At 34.3% G+C, this 24870-nt stretch overlaps 2 protein-coding genes across 2 annotated transcripts; one reads left to right on the top strand and one right to left on the bottom strand.

The window, feature by feature from the left end:
* Nucleotides 1–2491: 2491 nt before the first annotated feature.
* LOC108205726 (peptide chain release factor APG3, chloroplastic) lies at nucleotides 2492–15793 on the top strand. Its single transcript, XM_017375765.2, has 15 exons — nucleotides 2492–2770; nucleotides 2860–2916; nucleotides 3139–3219; nucleotides 3305–3362; nucleotides 3477–3580; nucleotides 3672–3723; nucleotides 4044–4093; nucleotides 4973–5038; nucleotides 5107–5271; nucleotides 5696–5768; nucleotides 5916–6048; nucleotides 7452–7509; nucleotides 14349–14396; nucleotides 14800–14883; nucleotides 15553–15793. The coding sequence occupies exons 1-15, from the start codon at nucleotides 2642–2644 to the stop codon at nucleotides 15622–15624; spliced, it is 1230 nt and encodes a 409-aa protein (XP_017231254.1). The 5' UTR covers nucleotides 2492–2641; the 3' UTR covers nucleotides 15625–15793.
* Nucleotides 15794–16924: 1131 nt separating this feature from the next.
* LOC108207910 (disease resistance protein At4g27190) lies at nucleotides 16925–21324 on the bottom strand. Its single transcript, XM_017378341.2, has 4 exons — nucleotides 20651–21324; nucleotides 18868–19998; nucleotides 17747–18367; nucleotides 16925–17416 (listed from the first exon to the last, which is right to left on the bottom strand). Exons 1-4 carry the CDS (start codon nucleotides 21206–21208, stop codon nucleotides 17318–17320), a joined length of 2409 nt encoding a protein of 802 aa, XP_017233830.1. The 5' UTR covers nucleotides 21209–21324; the 3' UTR covers nucleotides 16925–17317.
* Between the last annotated feature and the right edge of the window lie 3546 nt (nucleotides 21325–24870).

Below are 24870 nucleotides of genomic sequence, written 5' to 3'. Positions count from 1 at the left end.
ATTATAAACATGCAAGTAGATATCAGTTGCCTTCTAGAACAGAATTTAATTTTGTTCCAATCTAACGGTGCTTATTTGTTCAATATAAGATCCAACGGATGATAAGCTTTTGGACCAGAGGACCATGCGACCAAATTATCTCCCTTACGCTTATTATATATAAGTATATAATATGTAATATATTTTTAAAAAAAATATTTTATACAAATATTTAAATAATTAACTTTTATAATGGTAAACCTGCATGGAAAGATAACTTAGGCCGAAGGTTTTATCGATGATTACGATTTACGAGTAGATATTATATTATTTTCATAATAAAATATTTATCTCAAATTTTGCAAATTTTGATTAGATATGAACATTTATGAATTTTAGTTTGTAAATATAGTCATTTTTACATTTAACTATACGTAAATAAAATAAAATGATACTCCTCTTTGTCTCCCGGCTAGTCTATCTTCGGGACGGGAGATTGACATGTATATTAAAACTTTTATAATATAGAGTTTATAATATAATTTAAATATTATTTTTCTGATTTTAATTTTCAAATATTTATAAGAAAAAAATTAAATAAATTATGAAATTATATTTTATATGTTTCTTATAATTCGTATTAAAATAAATGTAAATGATTATAAAGAAATGAAAGATATAGAGAGAGTATGTATATTTTGTGACGAAAGAGATAAATGATTTCTCATGAATTCTTGAAGATATTTAATTTATTTTATCGTCGTATGATTAAAAAAATAATCAATTAAAAATTAATCTGATCGGTTCTGAATCACTTTATTAGGTTTAATTTATGATTCAAGGCTCAAAAGATAATGCTCGACCCTAAATATCTAAACAGGGTCATCATATTAAGTACAAGTGTACAAGTATTAATTAAGCGGTACAAGGGCATGATAGCTCTTTTACGTGTACAGTTCTTCGCGGCCGTGGGTCCTTGCTTTGCTATTAAATTAGCATATCATGGATTCTGGATGCTGGATGCTTATTCTATCGATTAGAAATAATTCAACAAATACTGCTCCGCTCCGATTTACATCTCTTTGGAAAAGATATTTGCCTCAAAATACTTGTCATTCTATCTTTTCAAATTCTAAAATTTATCTTGTTTTTTTTTACAATGCAGGCTTATATGCCTTACAACTTAGTATCTGTTCTAATAATTCTCGGGGTGAGCCAGAGTCGAACCCGGGTGTCCCGGGTCAACAGAAGATAATAATAATGATGGACTTCCCTACATTTACAGAAGATCGCAAAATGTGGTTTTGATTTGGTTAGGTTTTGGTTCTTATAATATAGATTTGGTTTTGAGAAATGAACCAAAACCATTTCCAAACCATATATTAATAAATGTGGTTATGGTTTTATTTTGAATTATGGGTAACTAGTTTTGTAAGTAAAAATAAGTATTATTTAATGAACAAAAATTAATACACTCAAGTGACAATATAATGAATACTAAATATAACAATAGTGTATGTGAGTGTGTGAGTTTATATAGTGGTTCAAGCTCTTGGCTTCTCCAAGTAAGGTCATGAGTTCGAATCATGTGATGTGCATGTGTGGTAACTAGCAAAAAGAAATAACGAAAACTAAAAAAACATAATAATATGCACAAAGAGTAAATCTTAAAAGTGAGACCAAATGTGGTTTTGTGAGAACTTAACAGAATTTAACGGAGGGGATGCGTATCGTCCTTGAAATGTAAAAATAAGGGTTGCGACTTGACTTTCTCAAAATATGGGTACAATAACGATAGTTAGGGGTGCGATATGTAATTACCTCTTATATTAACATATTAAATATGCCAGAATAAGAAGTCGTTCACACATTTTTATCCATTTGATGGGCTTACGAGAACTCAATACTCTCATCTTGAAAATAGGTGGGCACTCTCTTACATTTAAGGACTCACATTTTTATCCATTTGATCGACTTACGAAAATTTAATACTCTCATCTTGAAAATAGGTGGGCACTCTCTTACATTTAAGGGCTCTTGTTTACTGCTTACTAAAGCTGAATTATGAGAATCTGAGCTCGAGCCTATCGAACTATTTACGAGCCGAGTTTCGAACTTGAAATTCAAGTTCGGTCGAACTCGAGCTCGAGCCCCGAACTTTTCAATCGAGTTCGAGCCGAGCCCGTCAGTGTTTGACTCGGCTCGGCTCGATTACACGCAGAGTCAAATCCTACGTCATTCAGCTTCAATAAGCGCAAACAAATGAGCCTTTACATAATATTAGTTTACAGTGGAAATCTAAAATTATTTAAATCTAAAATTATTTAAATATTTATATTTTTAATATCAAAATATATAAATTATTAAAATTTGTATAGATCAAATAAATATAAAAGTCTAAAATCCCAAAACTATACTTCATGTTATACATGTATAATATTATATATAATTGTACTTTAAAATCTAAAATACAATATCATTATAAAAAAGTAAATAATAAGTGAATTATTCTGCGACAGGTCATAACCGTGCATCAGCACAGATAATCTAACGCATGGCAGTTGGATAAACCCAGCCCAATGCCCAAACCCAACTCGAAGCGTGGCATCTCCTCCCTCGTTTCAACTCCACAAAATACATACTGTATTATCATTATCCAGCAATGAATACTTTAACAATGGCTTCAATCCCCCCAACGTCCACCCATTTCCCAATACGACGCCGTTTCCATCACCTCAAACCTCTCCACTTCCTCCGCCCCAATCTCTCCAGAAGCGTCGTTTGCAACGCGGTTCGTTTTCATTTCTCAATCTCATCTCTTTACTTCAACTTCACCTCTACTGTGTGTAACTCTGTGCGTTTTTTTGTCTTTTTTTTCAGGAGCCTTATCTTATCACAAAGCTCGATTCTGCTGAAAAGACCTGGAGAGAGCTCTCTGTATGTCCCTTCCATTCCATTTCAATTACTCACTCACACACATTACAGTTTCTTAGGAATTTTTATAGATAGTGAGGATAGAAAGAGTCGAAAACTGAATGAACTAAAAATCGAGAAAAATTGCACAAAAGTGCAGCAATTAGAATTTCGTGTTGAATTGTTAAGTTGTTATAATAAATTGTGTATTCGTATGATGAGATGAGTTGATTGTATTGACTGTAGGTTAAGTTGGCAGAACCGGATATTGTTACAAATCCAAGCGAGTACCAAAAGCTTGTCCAGTCTATGGCAGAACTCGAAGAAGTATGTTTGTTTTTTGTTAGTGAAGCTTTGTTGTATGTTATAAGGTGTTGTTAGTGAGGCTGTTTTTTGATTGTTTGGGTGGTAGGTTGTTAATACGTACCAGAGATTCAAGGATTGCCAGATGCAACTAGAACAAACGAAAGGTTTTTCTTTATTTTAACATAGTATTTTTTATTTTATATTATTTTTAACATAGCTTGGATTTTGTGGTCATAGAATCGATGATATATGCTGTATGGACATGTTTTGTTTTTTAGCTTTGGCCAAGGAGGAGGTCAGTGATGCAGATATGGCTGAGATGATTGTTTCAGAAATCGAAACTTTGTCAAGTCAATTAAAAGAGCTCGAGGAGAACATTAAGGTTTCGTTACTAAGCTTTACTTTGGAAATATTATTTTCTATTTTGTGTTCGATTAGTACATAAATGTCTTCTCTTTGGCTTTCATTGATAGCAATTGCTGATTCCTACTGATCCTCTTGATGCGAGGAATATATTGCTCGAAGGTATATGTCCTTTCCTTCTTATTAGACAAAGTTTTCCATGGCGAGGTCAAGTAGTGCTAAATTGCTAAGACTTGGGAGATATAACATATATGAACTTGGTGAACAGTTTAATCAAGTTCACTTCATTTATAAATGAGAATAAAATGAAATTGTGGGCATGTGAGAGGATGGGCTGCATACTTGTTAATCTTAACAGTACATGAAAGAAATTGTGCAAGTCTGGTAATGCTCAGTACATATCTTTGTGCCAGTTTAAAATTTAAAACTGACACATATTTGCATGAATTGAATCGACGTTAATGGATTTATTGTGTTTTTAGTAAGGGCTGGCACGGGTGGTGATGAAGCTGGCATATGGGCTGGTGATCTTGTAGGTACATGCTTCTCTTGTCTTTTCATTTTCAATAATGTATATTAATGTCTTTGTAATTGACTTTGTTGAGGGCAATTAATGCCATCGTGTCCATATTATATTGTGAGAATATTAGGGTGACGGAGAGTCGAACTTGAGACCTCCGCCGAACCAGAGCTCTGATAACGGAGAGTCGAACTTGATATCTCCGTCGAACCAGAGCTCAAATACCATGTTGAGAACGAGTCCATCTTAAACCTTAAGGTGTTAGAGGAAGGCCCCAATTGGGTTCTGTGCTATATTTTAAACAGATCTCATCCTAATCTTCAAAACTGCTATATGCATTGGGTTTTTATGCTCATTCGTGTTCATATATGTATATATACTTTTATATGAAGATATATATTGAGATTTATGAGGAAAATGTTTTCATTAATAATCTTAATGTGTGTATGCCTTGTTTGGAAATTTTTGCACACAGGAAGGGGGGGAGTGATACTGTTTAATACTCAGTTTGTTAATGAATTGATTACAGAATGTGATAATTCTTCTTTTTTCCCCGTCTACTTGAGGAAACAGCCACTCATCTAATTGGTATTTAACTTATTAATTTATAATAAAATCTGATATACTTATTTCTTGTCTAGATATCTGGTACAGGTCCAAAGGTCAGAGTTGTTCTTAATCATTTGACTCTGCTGTTGTATAAATATAAACACAATAGCTGATAAATATAGAAGGAAGTTGAGAAACGATTCTCCCATTTCGAGATTTCTTTACTTTGCTAACTATGGGAATATCCTGGAGTTCATCGTGCGATTTTTATTGCACTTTTTAGTTGAAAAAATTATAAACTATCATTATTTCATGGTGGTCATACATCTTCATCTCCTTCAGGTACGCATGTACCAGAGGTACAGCGAAAGAAGCTCGTTAAAGTACTCCCCTGTATCATGTTCCGAGGTATGTGTTTGAAATATCTACGCCTGTTGTTACCTAGACTACAAATGGCTAAGCATTTTTGTAATTAGGCTGAGAAAGGAGGATTCAAGACTTATGTGATGGAAATAAAAGGAAAACGTGTTTATAGCAAGTTGAAGTATGAGTCTGGTGTTCATCGGGTTCAACGAGTTCCTCAGACAGAGGCTCAAGGTCGTGTTCACACATCTACTGCAACAGTGGCTATCATGCCAGAGGTAACTATCCCGACTCTCTCTATCTCCGTGTGTTCTTATAACTACTGGTCCAGATTTGGAATCTTGCAGTTTACCCTAGTTAAAACATTATGTTAAGATGTGATAGGTTTTCAGTGTATCTCTGTGATGCATAAATGTTTATCACAATCATCTCAAAATAGAAACGGTTTGGTGTGATTTGAATCAATGCCTCCCCTTTCATCTAGATAAACATATGTTGTAGTGTATCAGATTGGCCAGCTTATAATCTTTTGCCTCTCCAACATACTTAGTGGTTTACAAAGTAATTTTAGTCTATCAATTGTCATATATCAAGAATACTGTTTCATCTTAATCTGTTTTTTTAGCCAGCTGTCATTACGTTATTCTTAGTGGACACATTGTTCTTATGTTTGAAGTTCGTTCTGCTATTTTAACATTACAGGTCGACGAAGTTGAGATTGTAATTGATCCAAAAGATATTGAACTTACAACTGCAAGATCTGGTGGTGCTGGAGGTATAAATTTACAACTTTTGATTGACGAGCATGACAATAAGCATGACTTCTATTCACTGAATTTGTGATTCACAACACAGATAATTTTGTAGAACAGTCATTTTTTAATTTATACTCTGTTATGAAACAAAAGCAAATTATGTGCAGGGCAAAATGTGAACAAGGTGGAGACAGCTGTAGATCTTGTCCACAAACCAACTGGAATAAGAATTTTTTGCACAGAAGAAAGGAGTCAGCTTAAAAATAAGAATCGTGCCCTACAATTATTACGAGCAAAACTGTAAGATATTTTTGTAGAAAATCTATATATATATATAGGGAGGGAGGGAGGCCGTATTTCGTTGATGACTTGGAGACCATATAAATTCTGCAAGTAAAATACTGCATAAAAACATTACAAACGTATTTTTTTGCGAATCATGTTCTACAAAAATTATCATTTTATTGAAAATTTTGAAAATTCTATATATTCAACAAGCATAACATTGCAAAACGTATCGTTCTACAAAAACATGATCAGTTTTCAGAACATAAGTTCGACTAATAGAACATGTATATTCTGCTTATTGGACATGAATGATTTCTAATATTTTTGATGAAATAGTGGTACTTATAAAACATACTTTGCAAAATAAATTTTTTTATAATGTTTTGACTGCAAAATGTTTGTGGTTTCCGACATCTCCCATAAAACAGTGGTCTTCGTAGAAACTTTCCTCACACACACACACACACACACACACACACACACACACACACACACACACATATATATATATTTTCTTTTTTTCAAACCGAAACTTGGGAACTTTTGCTTCAGAGATCTTGCTTCTTACATATTTGTGACAAGTTACTCGTGTAGATTGTTGCTTAGATAGGGTACTTTGCATTAATATAGATATCTATTGCAGACTGCAAAATATGTTGCAGTTTATGACTATGTGTTGACTTTTCAGTATATTTGATTGGAGTGTATGCTATAAAGTTTATCTGAAACAAGTTCTGTGGAAATTTGTTTAATATAATGACCTATGCACTAATTATTGTGTCTTAGAATAAGCTGCTGCAGTATTATTGTTTCTTATTCGACTTTTGTTTAATATGCCAACTTCTTTTGTGGTGTTGTCTGTATTACTATTTTGCTTGTAGAGATAAGAAAACCCATCTTTCTGAATAATTTTGGTTTTCTGGGTATTACAACATTTTAAATTCTCGCACTCATGTTATAGTTTTCTCAAAGATCCACTAAGATCGAAATTGACTAATATCTTACATACCTCCTCTTTATGCTTTCTGCACATGCTTCCTTCTGGTTAAATTGTATCAACACATTCCCCAAAGCCATAGTGGTTTTGTTTTGCTCTAGGACAAATATGGAGTGGCTTTTAACTTTGTGTACAGTCAAAACCGATGCATCCAGTGTCGTTTCATTATATAGAAAACATAATAGACTTCACTGACAATATATACAAGTGAACTGGATGCAATCTGTCCTGTTATTCTGTGTTGGTAAAAACAATACTGTTGATTAACAATAAGGCAACACATATTGTATTCTACATCTGTAAGCATATTACTGTCACTTTACATGTCATCGTGAAAATTTGCAGAACAGGAAGCTTAGTTATTTCCATGTAACTTCAGTTTTAATTATTGTTTGAAATCTTGTCTCTTGTATTCTAGGTACGAGATCAAATTGAGGGAGCAGCAAGAATCAATAAGGAATGAAAGAAAATTACAGGTTTGACGTCTTTACTAACTAAATTAGCAGATTAAGCCTGATGAAGTGATAAAGTGTTATCACTCATATTTCGTGTGTGCGTCATGTAATGCCCCAAACCGGGTTTACTTGGACCTAAATCGGCTCACCACCACAAACATGAATTTTCCACAACTACACACCAAACATTAGGCGTAGTATCATTACAACTTTACAAGCCACCACCTTCTGGTTAAACTTACATTACATGAGATTTAAATTAACAAAGTCACTACAAAGATAAAGATTCTTCTGGCTTCTGAGGATACACTAGCTACACTTTTGTATCATTCGCACGTGGGTCCATGAAATCCTGATCCCCTGAAATATAAATCTTAAAGGAAATAATCAACCATAGTAGGTTGTGTGAGAGTAGAGAGTTCTAATAAATTATATAAGTGAATGCATGCAGTGTATAAAATCTTTACAATATACTAGCAACCAACAGGTTGCTCTTCCTTGTTTCATCAAAATAAATTTATTAGAGGCTGTTTGCCTGGGCTTAAGGCCCGGGCGTTAAGCCATTTTCGACTTTAAGCTGAAAAATGTCTGTTTGTGTGATAAGTGAGAAGCCTGCTTAAAGTTAGAAATAAGCCAGATGTAACGCCCCAAATTTCATCAACAAGAATTAAGTAAATTTTAATAATTTAATAGTTATCAAGAACTCAAGACATTTTTTATTATAACATTCTATTATACAGAGTTTTACGTAATACAAGCCAAAAGTGATTCCGATTCCAACTATCAACAACTGTTTCAGAATCTAAGCTGACGTACTCTCCTACAACGAAGATTCTTTTATATTCTATCAAAAGTGATACATAAGCCGAAAGCCTATAGGTATTACTTGCGTCAAGGACTCAAAGCACTGAAGCCATCTAACTGCCTGAATTAAAACTTCCACACTTCTCTTTCCCTTTCGGGTTCGATGCCTCACCAGTCTCAGGCTTAGCTGTAATGATTGTAATAGCAAGAGTAGGGCTGAGCATTCGGTCGGTTCGGTCCAGAACCGGACCGAACCAAAAGAACCGAGGACCGAACATCTGAAATATTCTGGACCGGACCGGACCGAAGTTTACATAAGGACCGAACCGGAACCGAACCGAAATAATTCGGTCGGTCCGGTCCGGTCCGCAAAAACCGAATTTTTTAAAAAAATCTGTATTAGAAAGAAAACCAACAAGCATGATAAATGAGAAAAAACATAGTCACCACCAGTCCACCATACATAATTTAGAGAGTTAATATTCAAAGCACAACTCCAAAATAGTTATTACAAACTTTAAAAATCATGGCCAGTAGTCTGCTAATACAAAAACTAAAACAAATAGCCAGGGAAGCTCTGCTCTGTTGCTCACATGTCATGGACCCATCAATCATCACTCATTGCTCATGCATGCCAGATTCTCCACTTCAAACAGGTAGCCTGAAATTAATAAACAAGTGAGCAATTTAAACCAAAAAGGAGGAACATGGACACTCAAAGAAAGCACTAAGCATCAATCAGTATTAAGCATCAATTAGTATGCTGAAACACCTCTTGGGATCGTAAATTGATGTCACCACTAGTGATTGAAAGGAAAAAACTTAACTGTTGAAACTAACCCCAACTTAGGCTAACAAAAGACAAGTACAGCAATAAACATCACTAATTTCTTATGCTGCAAGTTTCTCATCAGGGCTCGGTCCCTGTATAACTGTTATTGAGCTGGCTTATGCTACTGCCAGTGTGTTATTAATTTAATTTTTGAGCTGGATATACACATTTGATTCTGCTGTGTCTGAAAAATAGCAGCAAATCTAGCAATGGCAATATTATTGAAAAAACTGCAGTAACTTAAAATACAAAGATTAAACATAACATGACATGATAATTAAAGAAAACAGAAAGTTCAATAACCAAACTAACACAGACTCTAGAAAGAAGGTTCCAAACATATATATGCTATAATCAAACAAGAGACTATAAGGCTGATCACTGATCCAGACTCGAGAAACTACTAGACACATTGTACCAGGAGATTCAGACACTGTCAAAAAATCAGAGTGCCAACTTAGGCTAACAGAAGGCAGGTAGAACTCCTGTTTCAGTAAGAATATTACCTAGCTGTCGTTGTCCAAGTTTATAGTTGCACCTTCAACATTTATGTCGACTGTAAGGGCAGAAAATACTGTAGAAAAAGCAAACATAAAAAAATTAGTTTATGAAGAATTAAATAGTTTAAATGTAAAATGTAGAAACGATATACCTTCTTCGAATTTTTCAATATCATTGAAGTCTTCTTCAATTGTCTTTGGACGTTTGTAGGATCTTAACCAATCTTGAGCACAAAGTAAACCTTCCACAACTTTGGGTGACAAAGAACTTCCTATAAGGATCAAGAACTCTCCCACCCGCACTAAAAGCGGACTCCGATGCTACGGTGGAGATTGGAATTGCTAACACATCACGTGCAAGTTGTGAGAGAATTGGAAACCTACTTGAATTAACCTTCCACCATTTCAAAATATCAAACTCATCATCACTTTTCGTGACATAAACACTCTCTTTAAGATAAATATCTAACTCACACTTGGATTCTATTTCCCCACTCTCCATTTTTTGTCTCATAAATCTTTCACCTAATACCGATTGTGTTCTTGAAGTTGAAGTACTTGAAGACTTATTTGAAGATTTACCTTGATTATTGTCTTGAGTATTTTTAGGTTGGCAAGTCTTTTTATACTCGTCAAACAACTCTTTCATCACCATTTTTGTGTCATTTGCCAACTTCCAACCAATTTCATTACCAAATTCTTCAACAAGTGCAAAATCAAGAAACTCCAATTTGTATCTAGGATCAACGACAACCGCCACATAAATGAGTTTGTTCATTTTGTTTACATCACCCCAATACTTGTCATATTTTTCCTTCATTCTTTCACCCATATATCTCATATCAATATCATCACTCTTCATCCAATCTTTCAACAATAAATTAACCGTGCTAATCTCATTAAAGAATACATTGGATGTGACATACAAAGAACCCGATATCCTTAAGGTAAGTTCATAAAAATGAACCAACATGTCAACCAACCTTCTAACATTACCCTAATCCCAAGATGTAGGCACCCCCCCCTTGATCATTAAGCTGATGTACAAAGTATGGATCCATTCTCTCAAATAATTCAAATGCCTTTTGAAGCTTTTGAGCAACATTAAGCATCAAATAAGTGGAATTCCATCTTGTACTTACATCCAAACACAACATAGATTTGCAAGTAATATTTTGTAAGTCAACACACTCCCTAAATTTGGCTAGTCTAGCCGGAGATTGATTCACAAATCTAACCGCCTTTCTCACCCTTTTAATCGATGCTTTCATATCAAGGAGTCCATCATTCACAATCAAATTAATTATGTGAGCAATACATCTCATGTGCATATACTTTCCATTTAAAAAATCAGCCCCCTAGAAGACAATCTATCCTTCAACAATTGAATGCAAGTATAATTTGAACTTGCATTATCAACCGTAATTGCAAACACTTTGGCAATTTCCCATTCTTTCAATTTTATGTCAAGGTCCCTAGCTAAGAGTTCACCCTTATGACCCTCTATAGGACAAAAGTTAATTATCTTTTTGTGCAAGTTCCAATTTTGATCAATGTAATGAGCCGTAATGCACATATAATTAATCTTTTGGATAGAAGTCCAAGTGTCCATGGTAATACAAACTCTTTGACCCGAGAGCTTAAAGTATGTAGTCAACTTCTTCTTTTCATCCAAAAAGATTTGATAACAATCTCTTGCCACGGTAAAACGAGATGGCATCTTAAAAAGTGGTTGAGTGGTTTTCATAAAATCATTAAACCCCTCACCCTCGACAAATCTAAACGGAAGTTCATCAATAATGACCATGGCGGCTAATTTATGTCTAGATAATTTTTGATCAAAATGCCATTTTTTAAGAATGCCCTCGTTTCCTCCTACGGATTGTAATGACAATTGTGTTTGTTTAGATTCACCACTAAGCATGAGTTTCTTGCAAACTTTAAGATGTTTATTGAGTGCACTAGTGCCATTTGTAGTAGTATCAGAATGGTATACCTTTTCACAATAGTTGCACCTTGCTCTCATGCACCCTTCTGCATCCGTAAACTTTGTGAAGTGATCCCATACTTCTGACCTCTCCTTGATAGACTTTCGTTTTTTACCTGCAGAACTTGCTGCTTGCGTTTGAGTATGAGGATCATTAGAGTCCCCTGTCCCAGTGTCCGGTTGTGACATTATCCCAACTGAAATAATAGAGCAAAGAAATTAAACAACAGATTATTAAGATTCTTGTAAATCTACTTCGAACATTAAAATCACTTTAACCTAATTCGAATAAAATAACCTAATTTAGTATAGAACAGAGATTAACCCTTGCAAATCTAATCCAAACAAAGTAACGAATTAAAGTAGCTTTAACCTAATTCGAATATTCAGTAAGAGATGCTCAGCCCTAATTACTCTTGCAAATCTAGAAAGTGGTTGAAGAGACTAACGAATTAAAGCCTAAAAGAATCAATTAACGCACCCGAGGTTGTGAATCGAATATTCGAATCTGTGGAGTATCGAATCGAACTGATGCTGTGACGGAATGAGGGTTATCGTCGGCGGTGGCGCGGCTGCGGCCTTCGTGTGAGTCGTGTGAGCGGCGATTAGGTTTAGAGTTTAGAGAGTCCAGTCAGTCGTATAAGTGTATAACTCAAGGGTAATAACTATAATATGTTAATGTTATATATATAAAATAAAAATATTATTTATATTATATATAAAAGTTCGGTCCATTCGGTCCAGGACCGAAGTTTTTTCAAGGGGACCGGACCGGACCGTATTTTATTTCGGTCCGGACCGAAATACCCGAACGGACCGAACCTTCAGAAAATCAGGACCGAACCGGACCGAAATTATTAGGTTCGGTCCGGTTTTTCGGTTTCAGTTCGGTTTTGCTTAGCCCTAAGCAAGAGTGAGCGTTTTTAAGGCTCAACAAGTAATACGAATGAATCAAATATTGAAGTACTATTATAATCAAAGTAAAAGATATAAAAGAGTATTTCAGATAACATTCAGAGTATTCAATGTATTGAACGAAAATCTGAATGTTATCTGCAATACTCTTTTATATCTTTTACTTTGATTATAATAGTACTTCAATATTTGATTTCATTCGTATTAGTTGCTGAGCCTTAAAAACGCTCACTCTTGCTATTACAATCATTACAACAAAGCGTGAGACTGGTGAGGCATCGAACCCGAAAGGGAAAGTTTTAATTCAGGCAGTTAGATGGCTTCAGTGCTTTGAGTCCTTGACGCAAGTAATACCTATAGGCTTTTGGCTTATGTATCACTTTTGATAGAAGATAAAAGAATCTTCGTTGTAGGAGAGTACGTCATCTTAGATTCTGAAACAGTTGTTGATAGTTGGAATCAGAATCACTTTTGGCTTGTATTAAGTACAACTCTTTATAATAGAATGTTATAATAAAATATGTCTTGAGTTCTTGATAACTATTAAATTATTAAAATTTACTTAATTCTTGTTGATGAAATTTGGGGTTTTACACTAGAAACTGACTTAAAGCCAGAAGTTAGTTTGAGGTACTTTTTTCAGTGACTTAATTTTTAATTATTTTTTTGATAAAAATTATCCATAAAACATAAGTTACCCATACATCATTTTTAGTTTTCTTATTATATTTTTAATAACTCATAAGTCATTAATAAGTCAAAATTACCCAAACAGACATTTTAAGCTCCCAGCTTATCACATTAAGTCATAAGTTCAGCCAAACAGGCTCTTAGTCTCTCCTTGTTTGGTTGACAAAAGTCATGCGGCAGTACATGACATAATGACACAATAAGCACTCGTTCTTGCCCAAAACCAAAATGTTGTATCAAAACATGAACATACATCAGTGAAACTTGAACATAGTATGATCTACCACTATGAAGTTCTGATATTTCATTGATAAATTGGAACTGCACATTCTTAACCATGTCCGTGGTGCATGTCCTCATTCAAATTATTTATCAGTTCCTTCTGTGCCATACTGAAGACTTGTGTGAATGTATATACTCCCTCCGTCCCAATGGGATGTATACCTTCACTGCTTGCACGCATTTCGAAGCTCCAATAAAGTATAGTTTCATAATGTTTTTTTAAAATTTTCTTTTTTTGAATAAAAGTTTAAACATCAAATTTTTATTCAGAAAAAGAAAATTTTGAAAAAATATTGTGGATCTATACTTTAAAGTAGTCTTAAAAAGCGTGTCAAAAAGTAATGTATACAATTCATTGGGACGGAGGGAGTAGTAAATCTACATATTGTATGAGAGAATCAACCAACAGAAATCTACTAGAAGGAACGAGTTGAGTCTGGCTCATTTACAGATATTTATAGGCAAGCTACTATTACACACAGAGTTTTTGTATCTTACATTTCTAACTAACTTTATAACTAACATAGCTGGCCAATGAAGTTTTGTATGACAATTTGGCTTTATTTGACCAAGTAGATGGTGTTGTACATCAGTCAATGCACTACATACAATGCACTACATACAAGCTGAATATAGTTATTAGTTATTACTGCATAATATATATTCTGATCAGATCGGGGAACTTTCAACTAAGGTATCTATTTGTTGTGTCCTATATTACTTGGACTCGGCCCAGAGTGTTCAACATCCATATTTTAAAGCATTTGCGTGGATACATAAGCATTTGCATGGATACATAAGCTTTGTCTATCCGTTTTGCCTGCTTTGATACAATTCTTTTTAATTTCAGGTTGGTAGTGGTGCCCGTGCAGAGAAGATCCGGACGTACAATTATAAGGTAATATTTTTTATTTATTTTAATAATTTAGCAAAATAGCATCACAGAATTAGGGTAGCTGGATTAGAATTTAATAGATCAGGGTGCATTGGGCTGTAAATGATTGGTGAGATGCAAGAGGCAAGTTAGTACTTGCTCTGGCCAAGTGTGGGGTTTGAAAGCTTAAAGTGCAGAGTTGCAGAGGCAGGGTTTGATATTCAAGTGTGCAGACACAGTGACTGAACCTGAATTACTTAATGTAGAATTGTAGATTACGGGTGTGGTGGGAATAGTTTTTGTAGATTATGATTTATGGGCGTGGTGGGAATATGTTTTGTAATCTTTGCGTTGCCTAATTTTTTAGAAGTTAGATAATGGTTTCTGTGGCAGATTGTATTAATCTCTTCATTATCTATTTTTGTAGGACAACAGGGTTACCGATCACCGGCTAAAGATGAATTTTGAGCTCACCTCATTTCTTGATGGGGATATCGAGACCGCTGTTCAGGTACAAATTTCTTTGTTATTAGCTTGTCTTACACCTTTCTACTTGCTGCTCTGCTTTAACCTTTCCACTTATAAAGCAATCTTTCTAGAATCTCGTAATTCAAAAATTCTATGTTTCTGGAATTAGGATAGGTAAAAGAAAATAAGATATCATCCTATTTAATCTATGGATACGATTTAAAATTTTCCAAAATACTATCAACCATATTTTCAAGCAAACATTTTTTGTTTATGTAGCTGAAGAATATTGAATCTCGAACAAAATATTCAAGTATTACTAAAACCAGAAAGTTAGGAATTTTCATGGTGGTTGCATGTCTGGTACATTGGGCATTATATGGTTGGAAGCAGACTCTTAGAAGTGCAATACGCATATATATATAATACAACAGATTTAAACTATAGATTAGTTTAGTATGTCAGACAAACATAAAGAATCATATATATTGAAAAAAGGCACCTGCTCAACTATAAAAAGTTGAGATAAATAAACATGGAACCAATATATTCAAGTAACCATAGTGGATTTTTAAAGAATCATACATATAACATGCCTTTTACTATATTATTAGGAATGTTAAATTTGCTTCCATGGATACATTGAAATGCATAAAATGCACTCTTTAAAATGTGATTCCTTTTCCTTTATGACTATCATTTGTTACTGCAGTCTTGCGCAACGATGGAACAGAAGGAACTACTTGAAGAACTTGCGGAATCTGCAGGTGCCCCTGCTAGATGATATCTTGATCGTTCCTGTACATTCCAATGCATCAGTTAGGCTCAGTATGGTGCCCCTGCTAGATCCATGGGCGTAAACTGTAAAGTTATCATAATAGAATAAAAATCTTGTAATGTATATTCTTTTGACATTGTATTGGACTTGCTCTAATGATTTTGAATTTGATATCTAGGGTCCGGGTCTATGGCAGTCATATGCCAGGGACGGTTTATTTAACCTACAGTTTTTGGGTATCCAGCGGCCAGATCATATTACAATTTTAACATGTCCAGCGCTTTTTTAGCGTGTCCAGCGCTAAAAAAGCGCTGGACATGAGAATCCCCGTCCAACGCTAAAAATGCACTGGACATCTTAAAATTTTAATATGATCTTGGCTGCTGGATATGCATCCAACGGACCAAAAGCTGTGTGTTAATTAACTGTAGTGGCTGTGGACCGCTACCCTGATATCTATAGGGTGCACTTATCACAAAATAAGTTCTAGTTTATGTGAATGTTTAAATAACAACAGCTTTATATGTATTATAATCTCATTACAAGGAATAGAAAATATGATAAAAAATTGATCTCCTTCGTTGAAATCCTTTTTTTTTTTTTTTGACAAACAAATCATTTTATTAACAGAAATCGCTCATCGGAACCTAGTCGGGACAAATCCCCGAACTGTCAACTACAATATGATTGTAAAACAAAGAACAGCTAAACAAATATCTGTTTTGTTTTCAGATCGCCGAACACATAGAATATTCAAATTCTTTGGGCCAAAGAGTAATACAATGATATATCGAGCAATCCAATCTACATCACATATGAAACTGGTACCATCACAATTGACCTTCACATAAATATCATCACTAGCCCAATGTTCAGAACTATCAGTTATATCAACTAATATTGGAGCAACAAGGACTATGAACAGTATATTGGAGCAACAAAGACTCCCAACATATGAACAATTTTTTGTTATGAAAAGTGAGCTTTTGCGATATCCATCGTCATCCCTGAATCGATGCGAGTCTTAGATCACCCAAAATATCGTATAAATCTTTTTTAGAGAAAACTCCGACAACGATACGAAAACACACACAAAACTCAAAACATGACATACTAACATCCCAGAAATATGGGCACTACCTTGATAACAAGGTACTCAACAAGATCTCACAGATCTTGATTTATTGAAAAACTGAAATACTATATAGAGGATGGGAGAGCGAAAATGACTTAAAGGGTGAAGATTTAGAAGATGGAGAAGTGGTGGCTAAAATCCTAAGTGCGGGAGTCGACTCTTGTAGGGACAGAGAGAAAACCCTGATTACTTCGTTGTAATCCTTTAAATTTAGAGAAAATAAGGTTATCATCCGAAGATTATAATCTTCCAAAACAGACATGCAAAGGTTTGGTAAATCCTTAAGAATAATCACTCAACTGAACATCTTCCTCTTTCTAGAAGCAACATCACCCTCTACATCATAACTTTTCTCAGAGATTTCTAATTATTGGAATTGTCATAGACTTCCCGACCTTAGGAATTTGGAAAGAGTGGAAGTGGAACAAAGCATCCAAAACTTTTGAGCTTAAATCACTTATATTCTTTAAAAAAAACTGCAAGAGATTTCAGCTTACGCTACCAACAAGTTGTCCAAAGAATGTCCATATATGTCCAAGGATTATGACAACATATATGGGCTCTTCAGTTGACCGGTGGAATCATCATGCCCAACTCTTTAGGTTCCGAGTGATCAGGATCCTGTATTCGCAGTTCATAATCCACCAATTTCGGGAATTCAACCTACAAAACCAATGCTGTTCACTATCAGCATACAACATACATATAGCCTTCATGATATGTGTATACAAAAATGATACTCCTAGTAATGTAGTATACAAAAATACTTGAATCTGAGAAAGTTACAATTTAAACATGTTTGGCTAGCAAACAGGATTGGTAAGTGGAAGATATAAATTAATTATTCATATACTTTGTAATAGTACGCGAATTATCACAATTACTAAATCACATTATGCTAAATGTAACTTCAGTTGTAAAACATATAGGTCTGATATAAGATTATAAGTAGAAGAAGCAAATGTAAAAGTGATTAATTTGAGCAGAGTATACCTTGTAGGTATTAGCTTCCCCACTCGGGTTACACCAAAAACTCTTCAAATTTTCCAATTCATTCAATCGTAGCTTGATTAACTCAGGAAAAATGATGTTATCACTGAGTTCCTCCTCATCAGCTCTCCCAGTTATTATACCTCTCACTGAATCGGATTCCGCTACAGACATTTGCTTGAGGTGGATAAGATCTCTGGCAATAGAAGGTAGGAACACCCTTGTCAAGCCACATGCTTCTATCCTAAGGTATTCAAGATTTGGATATAAAGTTGTTGCACCAGAAATTTCCCTCGAATTCAGCCCCGTGATTGTCAAATAAGGCAGACTGTATAAAGTTAGAGTTCTCAACGCTAACAGTGGACATATCACTGTGCTGCTACCACAGGTGCCAACTTCCGAAACCAAGGACTCACAAGAGAAGATTTTTAGATCTTCCAGATTCTGTAGCCTATTCAACATGGCATGTGGGATACCAACGTTCAGTTGATTGCAAAATCCTATACTGATCGTCTTTATTTGGGAAAAGCATGATATATTGTCATTATAACAGTGCTTTCCCCAGATATCAGTAATGTATTTCAAACCCATGAGCTTCAATTTCTCCAAGCAAGGGAACTTAACCTGTAGCAGATATTAATCAAGTAAGAAAATTTGATGCCAATTTCATAATAATAGAGTTCAGGCGCTGCATTTATAAAAATTACAAGAATAATCTTTATTTTGTACTCCATATGAGCTAACTTTAGATATCTATTTAAAGAAGACTTGAGGTCCACCAAACCCTTACATGAAATATTCCCTCCGTCCTAATTTGTATGAGCCTCTTTGAATAGCATGGTTTTTAAAAAATGAATGCTTGTCTTAATCTTAACCACATAAAAAGAGTTAGTGGATGTTAAATAAGTGTACTTTATGAATATGTGGTTGTAATTATCTTACATAGATGCTATAAATGGAAGGTTCATTTTTTTTGGGACATTAAAAAAACATTAAAAAAAAGAAAAGTGGTTCATATAAAATGGAACAAAGGGATTAGGTGTCATCTAAAATAGTGGGAAGTATAAAAGTAGAATCATTAAAGCATAAATGAGCAAAACAAAGAAAAAGTAATTAAAGCATACCATTCCATCAAATAGAGGTTGAGATTGAACCCACTTGTTGCCAGAGTTGTCCATCCTTGGTGTCTTCCCCCTGCAGAAGCTTTTCAGTCTAGGTACATCATGTAGTTTTAACAATTTTAACTTGGGGAAGTTTATGATATCTGCATCACTGGTGCCTTCATCCATTACTATAGCTTCCATCCCCGGACAATCTTTTAAGCGGAGCTCTTGCAGTTGCAGTAAACATTTTGCTACAGAGCTGCAGAAAAGGTATTCCATCGCGGAGCAATTAGTAATTTTTAAACTGACAAGTTTAGAGAAACATGTCAGTGGTTGACGACTATGCTGAATTTCATGACGTGAAATCCTTGCCAGATGCTCCATTTTGTTACATTTCTCAATGCTCAGGCTTCTCAAGTCTGCAAATGCTTCTTTGTTGGCACTCAGAATGCTACTCATATCGACATGGCTGCTGTGCATTGTCACTTCTTCTGCGCTTTCCACCACACTATCCAAACCTTCTGACTGATAATTGCACAATTCAATTATTTTTGAAACACTTGAAGCTGGATGATCATCGGTATAGGTCAAGTTCCCCGTCTTGCCCACCCATATATTAAATTCAAGTAAATTTCTAAATAAAATATTTGTACGCTGAAAAGGCTCAGAACTGTGTAAAGATATCTGCAAGCTTGCCAGACGAGTCAATTTACAGATCTCGTCCAACACGGAAATTGTGAAATCATCATCGGATAGATCATCAAGTGAGCCTTCATATTCAGCAAGATTGGACAGTGCTGTCTTGTCAATGATGCAAAATACATTTAGTATATGCAATTCCTCCAGACGAATCAAACTTGATATGACATTCGATGCCACTAACAGGGGAGAATTTGGCCAGTGTTGGATTTCTAGCGTTAGAAGATGTTGCAGATTTGGTAAATCCAGCAGTAGTGGGAGATTACAGTTCCAAATGCAAAGAGTTTCTAGGTTTTCCGGAAAGAAAGTAGCATCAGTCTGGCCAATGTCGCAACGATCCAAGATAAGCGTCCTTAGTGTATCCAAGGCTTTAAGAGAGAAAGGCGGTTCCCAATTACATTTTACCAGCACCAGAAATTTGAGATTCACAAACATTCTGGAGAGGTCCCATGCCTGAAAATTTACAAACAAATTTCCCCATGAACAAATTTCCTCAACATAAATGGAGATAATTTTCAGGGCACTGTCAGGTCAGATCATTAGTCAAATTTAGACTAGGGATGCAAATCAGATTTTTTAAAAATGAAGTATCAAATATTTTGTTAAGTAAATGACAAAGTGGTGGCGGTAGTTTTCCAAAATTTTCAAGATGTTGGCTGGAATTTAAGAATTTAATAATGGTAGCCGGAGTTTGCTTTCGCCTTTTAATAAGGTGGCGACCATGAACCTCCGTTAATTTTCCTCCGTTAACTCGAAAAAATAAAAGAGTAAATGAAAAAGTGGTGGAAATTCGGCCAATATTTTGTAAAATTTGGAAAACTACATCCATCATTTTGTCGTTTACCTTTTTATTTTTTAAGTTAACGGAGGTTCACGGCCGCCACCTTTTTGAAAGGCGGAAGTAAACTCCAGCCACAATTTTGTGATTTTTAAAGTTCAGCCAACATCTTGTAGAATTTGGAAAACAACGGCCACCACTTTGTCATCTACTCTATTTTTTTTTATAATATAAGAACTTAACTATCATCGCAATTATAAATAAACATATGTATTTAGCAATCAATAACAATTTAATTCATTTTGCTTAAAAAATCATGTAAAATACCTGGAATGTGTTTTCAGGCCCTGCCCATGCTACTTTTGGCATCCACCCAAGTGGGGAGGCAATCAGTTCATCATCACATGCCGTTGATCGCAGCCACAAGGTATGCACATTCGGGCACACCAGATCATCTGGAAAACGAAAATCATTCTTGTCCACTTCTAGATGCAGTACACTCAGCGTTTCATAAAGGGCAGAATTGTCAGGCAACAGGGAGCCACATCTTGTAAATGAATATGCATAGTCGTTGATGGCTATGGATCTTGCTTCGTCCCTGATCACATCATGCATTTTGAAATGTTGATCATCCTTACCCTGAAGCAGCATCGAGGATGACTTGAGAATACCAATCATGGTGCGTACGCTTTTACATTCCAAAAGCTGTGAGCCTGTTGCTAAACGCATCAGGGCGGTGACAGAAACTTCAGAATCTTCCGGGAATAGAGAAGCCAACAAGAGGCATCGCTTTGCATCTTCCTCTAGGTTATCGAAACTCAACTTTAAACAAGTGTATTCAGTTGGAACTGTTACAGGAACTGTGGCATTGGATGTTCCAACCATGACTAGCCCTTTTTTTTTTTTCTGACTTGAAAATGTATTTATCTTTGTTTGGGATGCAGAAAATAAAACAAGATACAGAGATGAATATATAGAGAGCCTGGAAAGGGAGTAGAGGAGCAAGAGACAAGAACAGAGTTGTTAGAACAAAATTGGTGGGATTGTAGGAAATTGAGGCTGCTGATTACTAATAAAGTAATTGTAAGTTGAACAGCCTGGAAAGTTTATATTGTAACAAAAACTCCATGGATGGTTTGGCTGTATTATTCTTACAACAACTCTAACCGTGAAAAACTTTGAGTAAAAAGTAAGTTTGCATAACAATTTGAAATAAATCATAAAATTCATTTGGAGCCTCTCTCTAATACGTCAAGATTTTAGATAGACCGTTTCTCAACATGTTATCAGAGTCTGAGACTCAAGTTCGACTCTACATCAACTCCAATAGTCTTACGATTTAATATGAACACTAATAGTGAATTGCAAATGCTTTGTAGTCATGCATGGCGTAGAAACATGACGATGTTCGTTGCTAATCCAGCGCTTAATATAAGTTAATTTAAATTTTGGCCGTGTTTGACAACTTTTTTTAGAAAACAAAGTTTTAACAAAATATTTTTTATAATTTTTTGGATAAAAATATTAAAAAGGTGTTTAATTCATATTTCATTATCCGCTTTATCTCACATTCTCATTTTAGCGGTCTTTTTCGAAAATAGAATTTTCGAATAAAATTTCATATTTCATTATTCCATATTTGCATAATTTGTATTGTGTACAAATATTACGGGTGAATTTTTTCCTAAAAAGGACTAGTAATATTTTGAGATGGAGGGAGTATTTAATAAAAAACAAGAATTTATTTAAGAAGATAATACACACAAACTTTTCTTCATATTTTATTTCTGAAAAAAATAATTAGACAAATAATATTTTACCATCTTGCTGAACTCGTGACCCTGACCTATAGCCGATATAATATAGAACAAGTTGCTAATTAGTCGGTCTTCGTATTATTGTTATGTTAGTACGTTAACAGCCTGGAATCGGTAGTTGATATTCAGACAAAAATCCATGAATATGATTAGGTATATATTAGTAGAGGTAGAGGCAGAGTATAGTTTAAAAATGGTGGAATGGCCGGTGTTAGTGCTTTAGTGGTCATGCATGGCGTAGAAACGTGACGTCGTTTACCTAGTCCCGCGCTTAATATAAGGAGTTATTAACAAAAAAATCTAATCAATTTGTCAAATTTTTGCCAAAAAATCTTTAAACTTCTGTTTACTTTAACAACCCCAATAAATTTTATTAAAAATATAAAAATAAATACAAAATAAACCATGGTTAAATCTACCAATGTGACTTGTCATTTATCTTTCCTTGATTTGTATTTTTTTATACACGTGTGTGCCACATAGCGCCTAATCATTTACATGAATAATTTATAATATGATATTTGTTAGTTTAGATTTAAAAATTAAAATGAAAACAAGTGAAGATGTGTGATATTGGCAGATTATTGTAAAGGCTGAGTTGATGTTCGAAATAAATTTATGGGGTTATCATCTTGACGTAATCAGAGGGTATGTAAAAAGATTAGCAGATGGGGTATTTTTTCTGACTCCATTCAATACAAAATTCAGGAGATGGAACAGTTTTTTTTATGTTTTCCTGAGTTCACAAATTTGGTTGGGGTGTCTCACGCGACTAATTTTATAGAGTTTTAGGGGGTGTTTGTTTGGAATTCCTCGGGACTATTGATTGAACAAAGTATATGGTTGAGTAATTTGTTTGTATTTTGGTGGATTGTTTGTGCTAAGTGGTTAAAATATGTCTTACTCAATTCAGAGTTCCCATTCTGCTGCTTGATGTGCTGCACGGCTGCACCTGAAACTTGGTTAAATGTTTATGCTCGAGTAGCTAAGTAGGATTTCACACATTAATATGCACCATAAGATACATTTTTTCTACGTTGAAAATCAACCACGTAGACACGAGGTGGATGAAATGGCTCAGAGCCTTCAGTCGCAATAACTATGGCGGCAGAGCAGTTCTCAGTCTGTTTCTTGTTTGAATGAGAGCCTATTACTTCTCTGTCTTAATGAGCTGCTGATCAACCATCTTAAAGCTGATTTTAGATGTGCTGATTTTTCGGTTATTTTTTTTGATTAATTGTAATCAATTTACCACATAGTATATGTGATAATCATGGTTAGTTCATAACAGTTATAAATAACTCTAGTTAAATGTTTTTCAAAGATTTAATAAAGTTTATTGGGATTATTAGTGAAAAAAAAATTTATAAGTTTTTTGGCAAAAAAATGACAAATTAGTTGAGATTTTTTGGTTAATAGCTCTAATATAAGAGAACTTAAATTTATCATCTTAGAACTAGTGAGCTGTAGCCGGCATAAATTTATCTCATACATATGGATACATCGAACTGCTTAAAATGCACTATTTAAAATGTGATTCCTTTATGACTATCATTCATTACTGCAGTATTGCGCAGCGGCGGATCTAGGATCCAAATTTTGGGGGCACCAAGAAAATTTTCGAAAAACATCTATATATTTCTACAATTTGTGGTGGCATTTCAATAATTTTGCAAATTTTAATATGGTAAAAAAATGTAAAAAAAATAAAATTTAGGGGGGCACGTGTCTCATGCCTCTTCCTAGATCCGCTCCTAGTCTTGCGCAACGATAGAACAGAAGGAACTACTTGAAGAACTTGAGGAATCTGCAGGTGCACCTGCTAGATGATATCTTGATTGTTCTTGTACATTTCAATGCATCAGTTAGGCTCAGTATGGTGCCCCTGCTAGATCCATGGGCGTAAAGTCTAAAGTTATCATAATAGAATAAAAATCTTGTAATGTATATTTTCATCACCAGTTATTCAATTCCACATTGCTTTGCCAAAAAGAATTGCCTATTTCTTATAGCAGCTTTTTTGTTATGTTATGCAAACAACCAATTTAATGTAAACTCCTTGAATATGATATGATCATGTCACTATAAAATATGTCAAATGATTCTAATATTGGATAATATAAACGGGTTGTCTATCTTCTGCTCTCAGGACACAGGTTAAACTGTCATAAATGCTATTTTTTTTCTGCGACAAATACTCTCTCTCATCTGCTTTTCACGTGACATTAATTAATTGTATTTTTTGATTGTTGTGTTTTCTTCTTTAAACACATAACTAATGTATTTGACATTAATATTTTTACATATTATATTTTAAAAAATATTATTCATAAATTATATACAGGTTAAAATTTTATTAAATACAAGTTATATATTTACTTTTGATTTATCTTTCCAAATTTTATATTCATAATACAATGTTATTATATTTTATAAAATGCAACATAAAAGAATTTTTTATCAAATTTTATATGACATCTTTTAATTAATTTCATCCCACAAATAGTAACGCGGCCCCCCTGCATATAAACTAATTTTCTAATTAAAATAATCCAATTTGATATTTAAAAAAATTTAGTTTTAAGGTAATTTGATATATATCGATTCCAAAGATGAGGACGAAAATGACATTTGAAATCTGGAACTTGAAATCAGGGATTCAGTTGCATATATGGTTGCATACATGATCAGCCATTAGATTACAATAAAATCAACTGAATACAACCATAT

The sequence above is a fragment of the Daucus carota genome, chromosome 2 (assembly GCF_001625215.2).
Source record: "Daucus carota subsp. sativus chromosome 2, DH1 v3.0, whole genome shotgun sequence".
NCBI classification, from domain to species: Eukaryota; Viridiplantae; Streptophyta; class Magnoliopsida; order Apiales; family Apiaceae; genus Daucus; species Daucus carota.
The sequence above is the reverse complement of the archived record's forward strand: the minus strand, read 5'-3'. Positions and strand labels throughout refer to the sequence as shown.